Source organism: Melospiza georgiana, chromosome 2 (assembly GCF_028018845.1).
Source record: "Melospiza georgiana isolate bMelGeo1 chromosome 2, bMelGeo1.pri, whole genome shotgun sequence".
Lineage (NCBI taxonomy): Eukaryota > Metazoa > Chordata > Aves > Passeriformes > Passerellidae > Melospiza > Melospiza georgiana.
Window position 1 is genome coordinate 18,071,077 of NC_080431.1, and position 19,821 is coordinate 18,090,897.

At 44.2% G+C, this 19,821-nt stretch overlaps 1 protein-coding gene across 1 annotated transcript; it reads left to right on the forward strand.

Moving 5' to 3' along the window:
- The first annotated feature begins 9,489 nt into the window (after positions 1-9,489).
- PROZ (protein Z, vitamin K dependent plasma glycoprotein) lies at positions 9,490-19,795 on the forward strand. The gene is made up of 8 exons (XM_058044940.1): positions 9,490-9,556; positions 11,121-11,284; positions 12,631-12,655; positions 15,487-15,600; positions 16,877-17,008; positions 18,245-18,330; positions 18,412-18,535; positions 19,053-19,795. The coding sequence occupies exons 1-8, from the start codon at positions 9,490-9,492 to the stop codon at positions 19,562-19,564; spliced, it is 1,224 nt and encodes a 407-aa protein (XP_057900923.1). The 3' UTR covers positions 19,565-19,795.
- Positions 19,796-19,821: the final 26 nt, after the last annotated feature.

The following is a 19,821-nucleotide window of genomic DNA, read 5'->3' on the forward strand; positions in this document are numbered from 1 at the left end:
CTCAAAATGGGTAAATTTTAAAAGAAATTAAAATAAATTTCATTTTTCAGACATTCCCATCTTTTTGCATGTGCAAAGTTTTTGTTAATATCTTGAAAAATCTAGCAGAGCCAAACCTGGCAAGGACACCTGCACATCTAATTAAATTGTAAAACGCTGCTGTCAAGGAGCTTTCCTTCAAATGAATGTTAAGCAAGTTTTCTCTTGTTTTCATGAATTTCATGAAGGGTTGATTCCCTGAAAGTGACCTGTTTCCCTGCAAACCATTTTCCTCCACTGTAGGCATCTATCTGTAACTCTAAAGGCTGCTCTGACTGAAAAACCCGTGTTCCAGCAGGTTGGAATAATTGTGGTGAAAACCAACTCAAGATGCAATGGAAACTAGCTGTACTTTCCTGACCATAAAACTATTCCTTACACCAAGGGCTCTGTCAAACAAGCTCTGCCGAGTGGCACTTCAGGGACAGAAACAGCAGCTGCCTGCTTTACATGGTTCCTTGCGTGTCACTCAGCTTGGTACCTCAGGGACAGCTCAGGCACCATCCCCTATGGAGATGGAATATCACAGTCCTCAATTTCTGATATATTGGCTTAACTCAGGTATTTCTGAGCTCAAGTGGAGGCTGGTGACACCAGCTGAGCATTCACAGAGTGTGTTCAGTGTCATGGACAGGGGCTCTTTGCTCTCAGCAGGCAACACATGCTTCAGAGTCTCAGTACCACCATACAAGAAGCATTTTGATTGTGTCTTTGCAGTCCAATTCCTACATAAGGCTCAGGAATCATGAACTACATGGCAGAAAGTCACAGGAATCACAGCAAACCCAGATGCCCATCCTGAAAATGAGGGATCCGCTGAGGCCTTGAGCAGACAGTTGGAGGTCACCAGGGAGGCTGGCGTTCACCCAGCATGTCCCCATGGCAGGCAAGGGGCCTGGACTGCCAGCCATTTTCTCCTCATCATGCTCACCCAGCCCTGGGCCCTAGAGGGCCTGGCTTCACTGGTGTCAGAATTTTGGGTGGCTTGTTCCACTCTCCTGAGTACTGTGCTTCTGCCCTGAATGATCTTGCGACTCCATTTCAGCATCAAGCAAGTGCTGAGAGGGGCAGCCTAGGGCAGATGTGACTGCAGGCATGGCATTGTTAGGTTGCAATGCTCCTCATTGTGTCCTTTACTACAACAATAAGAAACTGTCCCATTGTCACAATATTGCAAAGGTTCCATAGCATTGTGTTCTTATGGCAAGAGCTTCATACCTCCTTAATGTTTCTTGTAGACAGCTCCTCTAAGCACTGCCTCTTCCTTCTCCTCACAGCAGCCACCTAGCTCCAACACCTCAATCACCCAACCCACTCTTTTATAACACTCTTTTCATTGGCTACAGCTGTGGCCTGTTAAAGTCAGGCCTGCTCCTAATCTTTAATAATTAGCCCAGCTGCAACTCTTTAGGGATAAGATTACTTTCTATACTAACTTATTTTCTTATATTCTATCCCCCTACACTGTCCCATGTTTTATTCTCCATATGTGTTGTAGTGTGTTCTGTTAGTTTATTTAATTACTCCCCTATTTTCTGTATCACTCCCCCATTTTCTGTATGGTTCTGCCCTCACCAGTTTTTCCCGCCATTGTATTGTCTATCATTTGGTTACCTTGGTTACTCCTGCCTCAGTTTATGTCAATCCTCTCTGTTATATAATTTCCCCTCCCCTGGGTTTCCTTATATGTGAATTTGTTCTCCTCCCTGGGCCCAGTCAATCACTCCCCTCTCCTCCTAGTTTGCCAGAATCTTCTGTGCTTAGGGAGACTTGATTGGCTGTGGCTCCGGGGCCCCTCCTTTACATTGTTTCTATTGGGTTTTCTCTCATACCCGTTATCCTAAGTCCACTCCCTCACCTTCCCCTATTGGTTCCTTGTAAACCCCGCCCATGAATTCCTCCTCCCTTTATAATCCTATTGCACCCTTTGTTCTTGGTCACTTGCTGGTAGATATGTTTGATTCAACATCTGGGTGTCTGTCACTCCCTGGCTGACAATAAATCTGATAAGTCCCCAGTGAGTGTCCGGAGTCATTGCTCTCGTCGGCCAGCAGCGATTCCGTCTGCTGTGAGCGCAGCCCGAAGCCTTCTGATGCTGAGGGGTGCTCACACATTTGCAGCTGGGTGTTGGCCGCCCTTCTGCCAGCCCGACACCTGACTTTAAGGCCACACCTCGCTGCGCATATGTGAGACACAGAATTCTAGCAGAGTTTTTCTTACCCTCTTGTTGTTCCTCACTGCCTCATTTTGTCTCTTGACTAACAGTGAAATACATGGCTGAATGTATAGAATAGACAGTTTCTTTAAGCTTGGCTTGACCTAGTGTATTTTGTATATGTTAGAAGCCAAATATAAACTAGGAAGTGATGTGGGCAGGTAAGGCTGAGCTGATGTAGTTAAATTGGTGTAATATTACAACTTTATGCAATTTCCTGTGTTGGCCAAACACTGAAGAATTCCAGATGCCTCATTCAGATATTATCAATGACTGTTTCAACAGCATGTAGATATTATTCTGGGACTGTTCCATATTTGAAATCTCAAATATTATATGTATTATTGTTGTTTATTAAAAAGCAGTTTACCACAAATTCTAGGCACTGAAAAATGGTGTTCTGAGTCATAAAATTTGTACTCAACCTACCAGAATAAAGCAAGAATTGTAATTGCCCTAACTCCAACTGCCTGAACATTTAATTCCCAAAGAGTCTTCACACAAACTGAGGAAGACCAAATATATATGTGAATTTGTAGATTTTTGTGTGCAGAATGTTGAAGTTTTAAAAGACAATAAGTATCTATTTTCTATTTAAGTCTGAATATATTGCTCTGCAAATGAGGCAAAATTCTTCTGTCATGAGGCTTGTCTATCATGAGTGCCATAGGAGTACTGTAATGAAACCCAAAACATTTTATCAAAGTTTTCATTGAAAGCATTATTCTGATTGAAATGTTCTGATTTTCTAGTTGCTTGGCATTTTGTCAGCCCTCTAAAACCTCTCCAAAATGGGTATAATTTGCTACAGCTTCAGGATTCAGGACTGGTCCATTTTATTTGTATACAGCACATTACCTCTATAGAGTGCAAGGAACTTTGGTCCCTTCTATTATTGATTTTCCTTAGACTTGTTGGTATTGTCCTATTAGCAACTGTTTTCATTATCTAACACAGGGATGGCAGACAAGGAAAGGTAAGAGCCTTTGTCCACAGAGTGGACAAAATGTATGGCCATGCTGAATTGGATACAGAAACTTTCAGCAGCAACAGTTTCAAATTGGAGGAACCTGTCACATTTTCTGAGGATGTTGTCCCAGAAGATTCTGCTAGATATATTCTTGTGGAAGAGGTTTTACACTGACTTCTGTGAGCCAGAGAGAAGTTTGATAAGAGGATCCATGTTTACCCCTGAAAGAATTTTCTACCAAGGCAGTTGACATAAAGACCAAGAAAGAAGGATAAATAAGAGAAATCTGTAACTGCCTCTTCCAATAAACACTTTGTTTGTCTTTACTGACCAATGAGAAAAGTGTAAACTTATGAGTCTTGTAAGAATGTATAAAAAGCATGCATGTTCTAATAAAACTGGGTTTGAAGCCTTCTGAAAATTGAGTGTTGCTTGGTATTGTGACAGTCTCAACTATGACATATTCTGATGAATTAATTGGAATTGTCAGTGGCTTTGAGAACATGTATACAGAAAAAAATCCTAGAAAATGCAAGACCCACTCATGTATGCAGAAGAGTCTAATTAACTTTCCATGTCACAGGGTGAAATGAGTTGTTAGATGAATTTCCTTGAATTGGAAAGGCTTGCTTGCTGTCACCAAAATCACTGCTCTTCTGATAGCTTCTTGCTTTCTTCCTGAGATACTTTCTTCACTACCATTATTGATATAATGGTTTTGGCTATCATAACATGAATGCATTGCATACCGCAGAAATTACAATATTGTTATATGTATAATATAAACATATGATTTATATGAAGTATTATTTAATCATTCACAACTGAAAAAATTTTAAATGTGCCAGGGTAATTAATATTTCAAGATTAATAAAAGCCTAACTCTTATCATCTGAACCTGACATCCTCTGTCTGCCTTATTTCAATCCAGAGAAAAAATTATTTGTTTTGCAGCCAGTTCAGTGGTATGTAAAAATTGTGAAGAAGATATTGAGATATTTGAGCCCTACAGAAAAAGTACTCTGTGTTGTACTTCAAAAGGTGTGTCAGTATGTATTTTGGAAGAGAGAAGAAAAATGTTATAAATTGGATTGTGGCATAAAATGTGCAATATTTTTCTCATTCCCTACCTTCATCATATCCAGGTTTCAAGTGTGAAAGTCACCATTTGGGGAAGTTTTTTAAAATGCATTTTTTGGATCAGTTTGAAAGGAATAGAGCAGTCAACTTTGTTCTGCAATGATCACTGTCTGGTTTCCCTATAAAATCTCAAAAACCCATTCTGGAGTCTGTCCTATTTTATTATTTGCCTGCCACTTTTCTCTGACACAACCTGAACTTCAGGCTGCTAAATTAACTGGATTCAGGACTGACAGTACACTGTAGGTCGTGATTTTAAGCCACGGATAGAAGCTCAAGCCCTGATGGCTGCATATGTCACTCCCTGACATCACTGCTCCAAAGGATGTACCCCTCTTTGAATTCCTATAGGACTTCGTTGAAACCTCTGATTATAGCTCAGCCCTACACTATGGAGAGAGCCAGCCTGATACATGGAACAGTGGGCCAGGTTGGGATGTGTCCCAGGGACCACAGGGAGGCTGTAACACAGGGCTGCCACTTGCTGACCCATTCCCCCATTGCCATCCATCTCTCCTCCCACACAGCCCCTCCATGGCCACTTGTCCCAGTTCTGCAGCACTCCTGGTTTATTCATAACCAGTTACAGAGGGCACAGACACCTCTGATGGGCTTTGATTGCTGTCTTTAGCTCCACATGCATTCATGAGGAATCAGTCATCTGAGCTTCTCTTTCCTCACCTCCCAGTTTGCATTGCCAGGCAGGAAACACCATCATCAACCTCCTGAGATATTCAGTACCAGATAAGAACAAATTCTGTCTGCAGGGACACTTACCACAGCTGCTTAATTGCTCAGAGAACTGCAATCCTCACTCAAGACACAGAGCCAGGCACACATCATCAGTGCTCTGCCTCAGTGTTCTTTGGGTCTGCACACACAGGATAGAGTTTCAACTCGAGTCATCCTGAAGATGCACTTTGAAACTTGAATAAGCTTTTTTTGCCTTCCTATTTCAATACAGATAGAGTTTTTTTCCTGTCATAAATGCAGAACTCAATCTCCAAAAGCAGTCCAGCAGTGTGACAGTTGCACAAGTCCACAGAATCCATGTCTCCCACGGCTTGGAAGTCAGGTTGATGGCAAAAGCCAGTTCCACCACCCAGTTACAGATGTCTGGGCTGTCGGTGGAAGATGTTGAGTGCAGTCTTTGCACTGGTGCTGCTGAGGTCATGTTAGAACTTCCCTCCTGCTGAATCTGTTGCAGAAGGAGTGACTGGTTGGTCAAAGGAACAATTGAAATTATAGCATCTGGACACAGCTGCAGGGCTGCTGCCCCATGTCCTCAGTGGAGAGAGTCAGGCAGAAAGACAGATGAACAGAGGAACAGGAAAGTGCATTAAAAGTCTGAACTCTGGGTAAAGTCCAAGTGCTTTCTTATTGTCCTGCATAGTCTTTCAGACTGCATCAGTGTTCCAGGAGTTTGCCCAAAAAATCTGCTGCTTAGGTTCCTCTGAGAGCCATACTTAATAATTTTTATCCTGAACTCCAGGTTAGAGCAGTGGGGAAATATTACCAGAAAAACCAGAGGAAAAAAAATCTTCTTCCAAATGTCACAGATTCCAAAGTGATTTTGCTTCATTTTTCACATGGGATGAGGGGATATTCCTCATCTCAGAGCAAAATTAAGCATCTTACCAGCCACCCTCATCCATCACTGAAACTGTAACTAAGAGCTGAAATGCAATGGTGCTGTCTGTACATCTGTTCTGTCATCTTCTGATTCTTCCATAGCCAGTTTTTGGCTGGAATTTTGGCAGGGAAAAGAATTTTAATATATAAGTTGGGAGAAAAGGTATAGAAAATGAAGGTGAAAGTAAAGAAGTAATGTGTTTTAATAAATGAAATATCAACAACAATATGTGCACAGAAAATGTCAGAGCTTACACCTACAAAGAAGGACTTTGGGTAGAGGGGACCTTCAAAGACCACCTCATACAACACTGCCTGCCATGGTAGAGACACCTTCTACTAGAGCAGGTGCTGAAAGCCCCATCCAGCCTGGCCTTGAATACTTCAGGGGATGGAGCAAATGTCAGAGGAGTTCCAAGGTGGCTTTTGTTTTCACTGCCAGGCCATCAGGACACTTGCACATCCCTGAGGGTAGGCTGACAGTCTTCTTATGAGTGCAGCAGGCAAAGGAGAAAATCAGAGCTCCCTGGGGTTACATTCCTTCCCCTGTTTGCTCCTCCAAGGTTTCCTGTAATCTGTAACCAAACCACAAAGAGAGTGATGGTGTTCTTTTGAAACAGCCACAAGTTCCTCCTCATTTAGAAATGCTGATGCCCTTTGGATTTGGCAAGAAAACCTTTTTTTTGTTTTTTTTCTGCAGGTGGTGAACAGACCTGGCTGATCTCAATCCAGGTGTTTAGCTGAAATCAGTACCCATTTTAACTGCACTAAGCAGTTCACTAGCTGAGGTGTGCATTTCCAAAAAAGCATGTGATGGGTTACTCAGGACAGCTGCCCTTGGCACATCATGCTGCAGCAGGGCTGATGGCCAGCCCGTAGCAGGAGATGGCATTGACATGTCCCCATCCCTGCCCCATCACTGCCCCATCCCTGCCCCATCTCTGCCCCATCACTCTCTGGGCAGCAGGTCTCCAAACCCACTTCCCCTGGGTTGCTGCACTGGGCAAGGAACAACTTCCATGTGAACCAGTGGCTGACCAGGATTAGCTCCCTGAGCTGCTCCATCCTGAGCAACTGCTAACTTGGTACCTGACACTGCCTGCAGGCTTCATCCTGGAATGAGCAACCCTTCAAGAGGAAGGCAACCCCTAAGCAGGGCTGCAGGAAACAGGGTGCAGCACTCCATAATGAAACATCACCATATGCTTGCTCTGGTAATTAAAGGAAGGGAAAAAGAAATCCCAGTAACTCTCTATAAAGAAACACATGAAGAAAGGACTGCTCTTTTAAACCCCCCTTTTTATGAAGTTTTCCATAGTAATATGAAAGTTAAACTGTAAACCTGTTGCATTGATGTCAATACAGAAAAAGCAAAGTCAGTACCATGCATACATGAGTACACTGTGTCCCATTCCCAAGGACACAGCTGCTCAGTCAAGGGATATCTTTCGTAAAAAAGATCCCACAGCCAAGAGGTAAATGACCATGTAAACTAAGATCTTGTGAGAATACAGCTTCTGAAGCTTTGAGTTATTAATATTAAAGCAATTTGAATGACAAACTTATACCTACAAGAGTTCCTTAGCTGACATAGGTTTAGGTTTGTGAAATGCAAATGGTTTCTTTAAAAAAATAAATAAATAAATCTGCGGATCCACATCTTTGTGCTGGGTTCTGTGAAGTCCTGTGCTGACATCAAGTGGTCACATATTTTTCGTGCCAAAGGGAGCCAGACTGGCTGTGCTGTGTATGCATGGGATGATTTTCATTGTCACAAGAAGGTAAAGGCAAGTGGTCCCAGGCCCCTGGGGGGCTGCAGCAGCAGCCTCTGGCAGGTGGTCCGTGGGGATGGACAGCCAGAGGAGCATGGAAAAGCAGCACAGCCCCTGCAAAGCAAGGCAAGGGAGGTGAGGTGAGCCTCCACAGTGGCAGACACAGGAGATGCTGTCTGACACCCACCAAATGTGACCACTGGCAACAGCTCTCCCTTTGCTAGCCAAGAAAGCTCTGGCTGGGACAGGGACAGTGAGGCTTGGTGGCCTCAGGGGACTGGGGAGAGCATGGAGAGCTCATTTACTGAGGAAAGATGGACACACAGCTAACCAGAGGATGGGAGGCTGTCTTAATTAGTTCTGCAGAAATACCAGGGAGGGCAAAACAAATACATAAGGTCATGAACTGGCTGTGAATAAAATTAAGCTTGGTATTAGAAGAGTTTTAACTCCAAGTGAACTTCTGGAACAACAGCTTTGCAGGAAACTGCAGGAAAACCCTTCCATAAAGGAGTTTTAAAGGGCAGGTTGATAATTTGCTGCAGGTATTGTGGCCCATGATGTGAGCTGTAACCTCAGCCTGGGTTGGTAGGGACTGGCCTTGGTGAGGGATGTGGTTTGTTTCCCTCATTGGCCTCAGTACTCACTGAAGCTTGTTTTCAAAGGTGCAGTTGATGGGAAGTGCAGTTTTATTTGTGGATTTACCCATGGATGTTCAGGTCAATCATACTTTGTTAAAAGAACTGCATACTCAAATAATAGCTGGGGATTTATGATATGAAAACACAGAATGGTCTTGGTTCATAACTGCATAACTCTATAACATAACATGAAGTAAAAATCCACTCTTCCTCTCACTGGTTGCTGCTCTGAGTGTAGAAATGGTTCCTGCTCTTCCCAGGAGCCAGCCCATTCTGGGAGCCCTGCAGCCACACTGCCATTGCATGCCAATGGGTTTATCCTTCCTCTTGCCCAGGGCTGGGAAGCAGGGTCACCCTGTCCACAGGGTGCATACCTCAGCAGCCCAGGGAGTGTTTCTGTCCTCTCCAAATCTCCTTTCACAGACTCCATCTAGCTGTGCATCTCTGGATGACTGGAATCCTGATATCAGGAAAAGTTTTCCATGCTCTCCTTCATGGCTGGGCGTTGCAAACCAAAGAGTGAAAAAGAAAAATGCCATATCCATTCAGATGCATCCCTAGGGGGAGAAAATTAAGTCTGTGGGCTTGGTTGCTCCAAAAGCTGGTGGGATTTGCTCATTGCCACTCGGTGAATGTTTTGTGGGGACGATGTACTAAAGGGCCACGTCCTGTAATTGGTCCCTGAGGTCAATGCCCAGCCTGTGCTTTGGTATGGCACTAAGAAATGTTCGTGCTGTTCTCCATGCACGCTGTGTTACAGTAAGTGAGTGCTGGCCATGGGAGGAGCACCCAAATCCCAGAGCAGCTCTCACTGGCACTGGCAAAGGGCCCTGCAGTCGGCCAGGGCACGGAGAGGAGGGCACTGCTGTGCTACTGAGCTGGGCAATGATTTCTTTGGTTTGCTTTGGGTTTGTTTTTTGGGTTTTTTTCCCCATGTGTTGACATTGCAGCCGTGATTTGCCCTTAGAGGTTTTGTTTTCTCATGAGCAGGTGGACTTTAAACTTCACCATCTCTGCTGCGGCCATTTCCCACAGGAGCTGCAGGAATGCAAGCAGGCACCTGAGGCTCACAGGGTAACCATGGCAAGCTGCTCTTGGATGATGTTCTTCCTTCTCTCTGCCCTTTTCCCTCAGACAGAGCAGGCAGGTATGGCTTTCCTTTTGTTGCTCCTTTGGTTCTGATTTGTGCTGCTGCTTTTCTAAAAACCCCAGTAATTTTTTACCTTGTATATGTTTACTTTGTAGCACAGACTGAAATCAATGAAAACAGTCTGTGCCTTATTTTCTTTAAATTTCTGCTGTTTATTTCATGCAGCTAAGTGAAAACTGCTGTAAGCTAATGGGGCAATGGAGTTTTGAAGTACCATCATTTATGCCAGGGTAATATTTTGTCTTTCCTTACAATTTTTAGAGTGTCCCAGGTATTAAAGCGAATTTTGTTTTATATTTCTATTGCTGCTGAAATAAAAATGAGAGAGTCCTACGGAAGAGGCCAATATGCATGGTTGTTATAGCTTGAAGAAGTTTATGTTTCTGTATTAATCTTCCACGGTTTGTCAAAAATAAGGAGGAGCCGGGCAAGGGAGAAAAAGGTGGTGTTCTCTTAAGAAAATCAAAACACCCTGCAGCAGAAGTTCACTGCCAGCTGTGCTGGATGTGGCAGAACCACTGCACAGAAGAAATATGTGCTGGAGGGTCAGATAAAATTTAAAATGCAGAACAGAGTCATGAAGCTTTTCTTTTTTTAATATCATGTGCAAGACAGTTGCTTATAGGATATCCTTCAAAAAGATAACTTAACTGTACACAGTGCTGGAATAATTTTGCTATTGCTCCCACTTTTCCCAGTTCTATGATTATTGATTACTTCAACCAGCAGTGCTGGGTCCCCAAACACTGTATAAAAGAGAAAAAAACCCCTGAATATCCTGTGCCCCAACACATTTACTTTCCAAGCACAGAAGGACTGGCAAACACGTGCTGACACACATGGTCACACATTGCTTCATGGGGAAGATGAGGCTCCAGGCTGGCACCAGCTGCCCAGCTGGCAGGCAGATTTTGATGGAGGTGTCATTTGCAAAAAGGAGTTTTAAGATCTGTTAATTGGTCTCTCCTCCTCTTTACTCAAATCTGAAAGATTACAGTGTCTTCCACATGAACAGTGGTATGGGATACAGCCCTCTTAGCTATGAGCATTGCTGATGGGTAGTTTTTATTTACTCCCCTTAAGAGAGAATTGATTGAGAACTCAGCCATGTCATGGCTTTACTTCTCAGCAAAAAAAAAATTGCCATGAACTAAGACCAAAGAGCATCAGTTTGGATCCACCACCATAACTTAATACCACTAATACTCACTTGTACCAATGCATCTGAGACCCCTGTGCAGTCACAAAATAGCCTTTACCTTTTATAATAATGCTTTCCCCCTTTCCCTGGCTGTGCCACCACACCCTGCTCTGTATGTCTTGTGCAGGAAGGGTTTCAAATTCCCCCTGCCTGGGAGCAAGTCAGGCATTCCCCAGAAGTAAAACCTCTCAGCTCCTCAGGTGAATTTGGGCTACAACAGTAGAGCTCTTTAACTATGTAAGTTTAATATGGCTGAAACCCCAAATCTACCAAAATTATTTCTCTTAAAAAAGAAGGTAGAAGTATATAAGGAAATTAACCTAAGTACTTATATTAGTGTTTTGTCATTCAATGTTGCAGTATTTATATCAGCTCATGATGCAAACAGTGTTATCAAGAGACAGAGACGTGCCAGTTCCATCCTTCTGGAGGAGGTCCTTCAAGGCAGCTTGGAAAGAGAATGCCTAGAAGAGAGATGTACACATGAAGAAGCAAGAGAAGTATTTGAGAATGATGAAATGCTTGTAAGTATTTTGTTTCCCTGCGTGCACATTTAAAACTGCTGCTATGATATTTTACTTGTGAAACACAAGTAAACCCATTTGTTTGGGTTTCTCTCCATGTGAAATCTCTGCATTTGCCATCTCAGCAGGCAGCAAGCAGGTGTCTTCCATGGTCAAAATGGAAATGAGGAGGTCAGCTCTGATATTGTTCAAGTCCTCTCCAGAAAATGATGTGTCATGCTGCTTGTGTTAGTAAATCATGTGGCTGCTGACTACACACAGAAAGATAGCATCAGCATCCCTTAGGGACCAGGAGGTGAAGAAGAGCACCTGGAGGGCAGCACAAAGGAATTCCAGCCACTCCAGACAGTAAACTGGGTTCATCAGGGCCCAACTCAAATGCCTTTATGCAAATGCATGCAGCATGGGAAATAAATGATAGGGTTAGTTCTTTCCAGGGGCACTGGAAAAGGTTGTCCGGAGAAGCTGTGGATGCCCCATCCCTAGAAGTGTTCAAGGCCAGGCTGGATGGGCCTTTGAGCAGCCTGGTCTAGTGGAAGATGTCCCTGCCCACAGCAGGAGATTGGAACTAGATGATTTTTAAGGTCCCTTCCAACCCAAACCATTCTGTGATTTTATGGCTGGGACAGAGGGAATCAATACACCAGCAAGCTGCGGGACCTATAGAGAGAGGCTCACTTGGTGAGTAGCTGCAAATTCCTTTGCACCAAGGGTTCTCCAGACATACAGAGATGGATGCTGTGCCCTTTAATGGGAACCTGGATGGAGTTTTGCTTGCAGGGAAAGCAGAGGAAAGAGCTGTAGGGCTGCCATGGGCAGCTGTGGTGCTTTGGGGAAGGGATGGGCAGAGGTGTGGCTTTGGGGAAAGCAGCTCCAGGGTCCGCTGCAGAACCCGGGGAGATGCAGGGCACAGGGTGGAGGTGGCCAGCAGTGGTGCCCACAGCTCTGCCCTTGCTGACCCCTCTGCCTCCAGCAGCACCTGCCAGGGCCCAGGGGGATGGGACAGGATGGGGTCCCTTCCCAGGCTGCTGCACGCCAGACAGACAATAGCCAGCCAGTGTTTTCTGGAAGCTGCATTGCTAAAGGATCCAGCTGTTCCTCTCTGGCCTGTGAAGTGTTTATTTTCCTGTACAGCTTCTTAGGAAACAATAAAGTAAGCAGTAGGCAAAGCCCCTCCCTTCTCATGTGTATATTTGCTAGCAGCACATTATAGTTGTGCAACTCTGTAAACATTAAACCACTGTATATATTCTCTCATAACATGTTTTTTGATTTAGCAAAATATTTATGACATATTACATTACTTGGGAATTAAAATCTATTTTCCTTTTTGTTTTTTCACCCAGAAAATGTTTTGGGATATCTACTACGGTAAGCTGGCCTCTTGATTTCTCTCCTTCATGGTACTGTCACATTATGAAATGAACATGATTCAGTCTGGTTTTCTAAGAATTTATTCTATGAGAAGCAATCAGTGTCTATTTGTCATGTCTGTAGTAAAGCAGAAGGAAAATTCTTGATGTGAAATAATTTTTAAAAAGCAATATATAGCGAAAACCATTTAAATCTGCAAAAACAATAAAAGTAGAGGATGAGTAAAGGTTATCATAGTAAATAGGCTACTTCTTTTACTGAATCTGAAAAGGAGCCTGGGACATGAGAAAGTATGTTTTGCTGATACAATAGAACAGCACAGTTCTACCAGCAAAATCTCCCAAATACAGAATTAGCACTTAAACCTGGACAAGATAAATAGACATTAAAAGCTACTGAGCTGTCTACAAACTCTGCACAGTGGGATTGCATCATTCTCGGCCAGGTGCCAAGGTGAGACACAAATCTGTGGAAGCTGAGGAGGGCCTGACTAACTAAGTGCCACCTGAACAGGAGGCCTGTGGCACCAGCTCATGATGACTGTGCCCTATTCCCTCTCTTTTTTTTGTATGCTTCATCAAGTTTTTCTCTTGTTTTTAACTTAGCTATTATTAATTTCTAGTCTTAGATTTAAAGAGCGGAAAAGGAGGTGGCAAAACCAGCAGTCAGTAATAATTTTCTGCTCAAGCCACTAAATTACTTTGTCCTGGGAACCACTGCATAAAAGAATCCCATCAGAGCTATAAAGGTTATGAAGAATGATGCTAAATATCTGGCATTTTATTACTTCTGTGAGGGTGGGATTAGTTTCTAATTTGAGTCATTGGATATTTGTACTAAGCATGTCATGCAGGCTTCCTCTCTAGCCTAGGATAAGAGAAGGGAAACCAGTTCAGAATGGTCCCTCCAAACAAGCTTGGCCACAGTCAGGACACATTATTGACTTCAGCCTCAGGGATGGCTTTCTTATTGTAATTAAAAGCAATATGTTCTGTCTCCTTCCTAAAGAACAGCAGTGTGTGTTTCCTTCTCTGTGATGTCCTCTCTAACATTTCGGAGAGTGTTGCCTTTGAAAAGTGGCTTTTTCCTCCTTGCTAAACAAACACATTTTTTCATCCTGTCTTCCAATAATCTCGTTTTCTAGACCTCTGGTATCTGTGTTGCTTTCCCCTGAAAGTCCAGGGTGCAGTGGATAAATCTGCATTGTGAATACAAGAGGAAGCTTGTATTTGTTTGTTTGTTTGTTTGTTTTTTATTTATTATAAAGGCTGAGCACCCACCCAACTGCTGGGTCACCCCCCAGCTCTGTTCTGCAGTTTTGTCCCTTCAAGTCAAAACTGATGCAGTGGCACCTTGCTGGATGTCTGCTATCAGGGCACTTTGCCTGAGCTCACACTTGTCCCTGACCCTCGTTTATCAACAGTATAAACTTGGCCATTGCCAATCTCTCTTTACACATCACTTCTCAAAAGTTTTGTTCAAGCCTTATAGAAGTCTGCTCACTGAACGACAATATCATTGGAGACATTTCTATTTTATGATGTTCACTGATTCCCCCTAGGTCCCTATTCTATAATATGATTAGAATTAAATGGTTTGAATTATTTGATCTTGAAAAATATATGTTGGTTTTTACTTCCCACCTTTTAATATTGCTGTGTGCTTACAGTTTAACCATAACCTGCAAGTAAACAGAAACCAGGCCAATTTCTCTATACTTTGAATCTTCTCTTTCCTCCTTTAATAGAGCTAGGTGCTGGATTTATTTTCTTTCCAGCACAGATTTCAGAGGCTTGAATCCATCTAACTGCTTCAGGCTGCAGGGGTAACCCCTCCCTAGCTCCAGCTCCTCAATTCTGCCTGCTCAGCTGTGCAGGTGAGATTCCCCCAATTCACCCAAAAACCCTCTCTGGAGGCCTGCATTGTGCTTGGATATGCTGGTGGCATCTGGCTGCAGATGGGTTGAAGGTGCTAACTCTTTCAGCCAGCATTTTAGTACATATACACTCAAAGACACATGTGTGCCCATAGCCTAGGCAGATCATGATTGGTGTTTTTTTCCCAGTAGCTGGGAGAGTTTTCACTTTTCCATCCCCAAAATGAGGTAGGGCAGCCTGCTGACTGAATTAACCTCTCTGATGAGGTGTTCATTTTTAGAAAGGTTGGACAGCACGTCCCAGCTTAGGCTCTCCTGGCTTGCTCACTGATAGCCTATGTCTATAATAAGTAGTTGCTACTTGGCTCATGTTTTCAAACTGCTTAGGAGTCATTCCTGTGGGCAGCTTGAAGAGAAACTGGCAGCTCTGCCTGGTGCTTCAGTCACAGTGAGGACACCCTCCTGTTTCAATGCTCAGTTCAGCAGAAAGAGCAAGCTTGCTGGTATCTGAGCTGCTGCAGGATAATTGTGCAGATATAGAAAAGTTATATTTCCTCCTGTTTTGATGTTGCTTGCTGTACACTTGCTCTATAATTTTGATGATTTGCTATCCAGTACATATCAATTTTAACGTGGGAGACCTAAAACACCAGTCTTATGTCACATTTGTAGAAAAGCAGGAACTGTGACTCAGTCCTTTTTCCTGAATCGGAGCGTCCATCCTCCAGCAGGAGGCTCTGCTCTGGGCAGCTCCCGGCCTCTCTGACAGGGGCTGCACCTCTGGAAGGAGATTTGAGCTAAAATTTCGCCTGAGGAGCAGTTCAGTGGCACTTAGCCCATTTCCCTTCAAGCTGCTCTCACAACACCTCTCTGAAGAGCTCATGTGCTGGGATTGGGGCTGTGTAATTTGGGATCTGTGCTGGTGCTGACTCCTCCCTCTCCGTTTCTTCAGGCGGCAGGAGGTGCTCCTCAAGCCCCTGCCAGCACAATGGTGTGTGTGAGGACAGCATCCGTGGCTACACCTGCACCTGTGCTGAGGGCTACGAGGGAGAGAACTGTGCTTTTGGTAAGGCACTGCCCCCTTCTGAGGAGCCCCACGTCATCTTGTCACAGGCTGTCCCCATGAAGCCATACCCAGCTCTCCCATGGTGCCGCTTCCCATGGTTTTGAGTAAAACACACAGTTCTGGCAGAGCAGGGTGATGTGTGCTGCCTGCATGCAAAACATGGAATCCTGAGGTTCCAGAGGCTGTCCCTGTGCCCTGAGCCTCCCTTATCTGGGAATGCTGCAAAAGAGCTGAAACCAAACCACCTCATGGGTACACCCCAAAGCCAGCCCTGCCACTCCACCTGCGCTGCCTGGCTGCTTGTCCTGCTGTGGTCCCAGGCCTGAAGGACCAATGCTGCAGAGACAGGGTCCCTTCCCAGGCACCCTGGTGCCTCGGAGGCCACACACCCCCACAAGACAGTCCCTGAGGACAGAAGGACTCCAGAAAAAAAACTGTTTCCAGTGCAAGTGAAAAGTATAAAGTAAAACAGATGTGTTCTGGCACAGGAAAACCCCAGGCCAGATACTACATTTTTATATCTGCCAGGTTCTACTTTCCAGCCCTGACATCAGGATTTCTGCTGGTTCAGAGGGCCCCTGGGGTGGGAGACGCCCTGGCTGCAGCAAGGCAGGGTCGCTCTGTGTATAAGGGGTGTGACTGTGACCAGCTTCTGGGGAGCACAGAAGGTGACACAGCTTGGACCAGTGCTGTGAACTAGATCATCTCAGAGCCTTAGGCAGCCCTGTTATACAAGATTTTTTGCTACCTATGAGCCAGATCAAATAACATTTACTTTGTGCTAAAGATTTAAGTGATTGCTTAGCTATGCAAAGTCGAGCATGTCTTGAAGTTCATACTGCCTTTCTCTTTTTCTTGTCTTTGGTAGCTGATGTATGCAAAATCAAACAAGTATGCAAAATGAGAGCTACAGGTTTTTGTCAAAACCAGAAACCTTAGCTGCCTTTTTCCTCCAGCAATACTTGTCTTCATAAGGTGCAGCAGCTCCCCTTGCTGCACATACTTGGTGTTTTGTTTAAAAACCCTTGGCACCCTTTCCCAGAACTCAGAGGTGCAGTGTGTGCTGCAGGGGGAGCACAGTTTGCAATGAGTCTGTGAATGCTGCAGAGACTCAGCTTCCTCCAAGTTCTGCTTAACAAGGGGAAAAAACATCCCAGTGGTGAATACTACCAATCAGAGTCCCAGCCCACATCCACACAAAGGGAATTTAAAAAAAAACAGAGGACTCAAGCGATGAAAGGATACTCCATGTTTTTCTTCTGCTTGTTCTGTTTAGCTAAAAATGAATGTCACCACCAAGCAAAGGTAGGATGTGACCACTTCTGCTATCCAGGAAGGGATTCCTACCGCTGTTCCTGTGCTGATGGCTACGAGCTGGGGAAGGATAAAAAACAGTGCATTGCATTAGGTAGGTGTGGGCATGGAGGTGAGGGGGGCACCTGCTCAGGGCTGGGTGGGCAAGCCAGCATATAACAGATGGGATCAGCCTGCCTTGAGCCTAAAGCAATATTACTGGGCAGAAAAAGGAAACTAGGGAGCACCACCCAAGAAGCCAAAGTAATGGCAAAAGAAGGGCTATTTGATCAGAATGTTTAAGTAGGAATCAGCAGAGGGGGCTTGCACCACCCTACACATCACTCACTGGACCAGGTTTTCCACTCCTGTGTTTGGTAAAGAGCAATTCTGCTGAACATGTTTGCTTGGGAATGAAATTCAATTGATTCCTATCAGGTGACCCATGGTCTAATAAATGAAGGGAAACATTTGCTGCCAATTTAATTAGCTTGAAACAGTAGCCCTTTTTAGTTCTTCAGTCCCATATTAGGTATCTCATTCAATTTCATCCCCTTACAAAGCAGGTCTACACAGCGGTATATTTAGACCTGTGTCTGTATTAGCGCAAGTGGGGCAGCCAAATAGGAGTTCAGCTGTAGAGCCACACTTTTGGTGGTGACAGACTGATGTCCACACTCAGTGCACACTTCAGGTGGGCTTTACATCAAACTGGCCCAGTTCAGTCCTGTGGACTGAGCACCAGGCAGCTGTGTGCACCTGGAAGGTGCCCTCTGGTTTAGCTTCACCTGAGCAGGATCCAGTGTGTGTGACCCAAACCTAAACCAAGTGGAAGTGTGACAAATGCAGGTAACTGGGTGATCCAATCAAAAAGCATGTGTGCTGTTTGGACCAGATGAGAAAGGCATGCATGTCCCTAGAGTGGCAGCTGTAACAAGGAAAAACCAGCATTTACCTTGTCCAGGCTGGGCCGCAGCTCTCAGGTATTTGACACAATGTGAATACAGGCTACAAAGATGAAAAAGCAAGATGTGCTAATAGTTGGCTGGAGAGGAAGCCTCATTTCATTAGTGCAATGAAGCACAGTGAAACCTGATCACTACAAGCCTAACACAGTGACCATGTTCAGCCCATTGCTAAACTATTATGAGTACAATTGCCAAAGAAATTATTCCAATTTTCACCAGCTGAGAAGTTTTCATTCTCCTTTTTCTTTGCACAAAAGCAGAATCCCAAAGTCTGGGTGGAACAGTAGGCATTTGCAGGTATTAACTATCTTGAAATGATACTGCTATCTTGAAATGATACAGCATGAAGTTTTGATTTTTTTTTTTTTTAATTCATTTGTTAGATGCATGTGCATGTGGCAGACTTCAAGACAGTGATAACCTTATAAGTGAAACCAGGAAGAAAAGTGATGAGCGATTTCCTTGGCAGGTATTCCCCACAATTCATGAAACCCATCACTTTACCCTCACATGGATAGTGCTATCTATTGGTTTTTTTGCATTTTCTTAGGTACTGCTGCTAAACCCAGAAGGGAAAGGCTTCTGTGGAGGAGTGTTGCTAAAAAGTAACTTCGTGTTGACCACAGCAGAGTGTGCCCTTCTGCACAGCCATTTTCAAATCAGGGTTGGTTCTGGTAGGTGATTCAACATTTTTCCTTGCTGCAGCACATTTCAGTATTGACAAGCTAAATTTTAAACAAGCTTACTAAACTTCTTGCTGCATAAAAATGTTGTTAAAGGAAACAAATATGATGTTATTTCATTTAAGCACCTCAGCTACTCAAGTCGAGTAGCTGAGCTAGAACTACAGCTACCCCCCATTCCCCTTTACAAGGCAAGCAGAGATAAATACCTCTTGAGCACAGAGCAGAACTCAGCACTCAGAGATCAGCTAAACATGATGGATTGAGCGGTGACTTGTTTCATGCCAAAATCCACGTTAGTGCTGCTTATTCATGCTTACTGCTGAAATTATTCATGCTCCTACCAGCATTAAAAAGCTGCCAGTGTTATTATTCCTCGTTTCCCTTTACTGCAGAGGAAGAGGCCTTTAGCTGTACGTGTTTCTCAGCACAACCAGGCAGCTTGCATGCAGCTTTCAGGTCTCTGATAAACCATTCCTAAGAGCAGACAAATGTCATTGCTCCACAGGGCCTAATGGAACAAGTGGAACTGGGAAGATAATGCAGATCAGGGAGAAGCACATCCACATCCGCTACGATGAAGACACTGGTGAGAACAACATTGCATTGCTACAACTTCAAGAGCACGTTGAATGTGACAGCTCCCACCTTCCTGTGTGCACCCCTGAGAGAGACTTTGCAGAACATGTTTTAATTCCAAAACTGGCTGCTACAGTCAGTGGCTGGAGAGTGGAGGGGGATGAACTTCAAGGCGAAGAGCTGCAGGTTTCATACCTGCCTGCTGAGGACTGCAAGCAAATCCTCAACGTCAGCCTCACAAACAGGCAGTTCTGTGGGCACCTCCAGGAGGCTGTGCACAAACACCTGGCTGGAGGGAGCTTTTTGGTTACTGAGTACAAGGGCACATGGTTTCTGACTGGTATCCTGGGATCCTGGCCACTGGAAGACACTGACTGGGAAACGCTGCTTTTCACCAACACTGCAAGGTATATGGTATGGGTTAAACAAAAAATAAAGTAAGACAAACACAACCAACTCCCAAGCACCAAGCCCCTACCAATCATTGCAAGGAAACATATGGATGCAGCCAGTACTCCCATTTGACTCTACTACTATTTGCAGCAATGGAAGCTGCAACAAAGACATGTATTTAACTCCAGTTTATACAGAAAAGCCTGTTTGTCTTTCCTTCTGCTGACACACAGTACTCTGAGTCATGATACAGTAAACCTAGTTATTGAACTAAAAACTGATTTAAAATTTCCCAGAACTGTTCA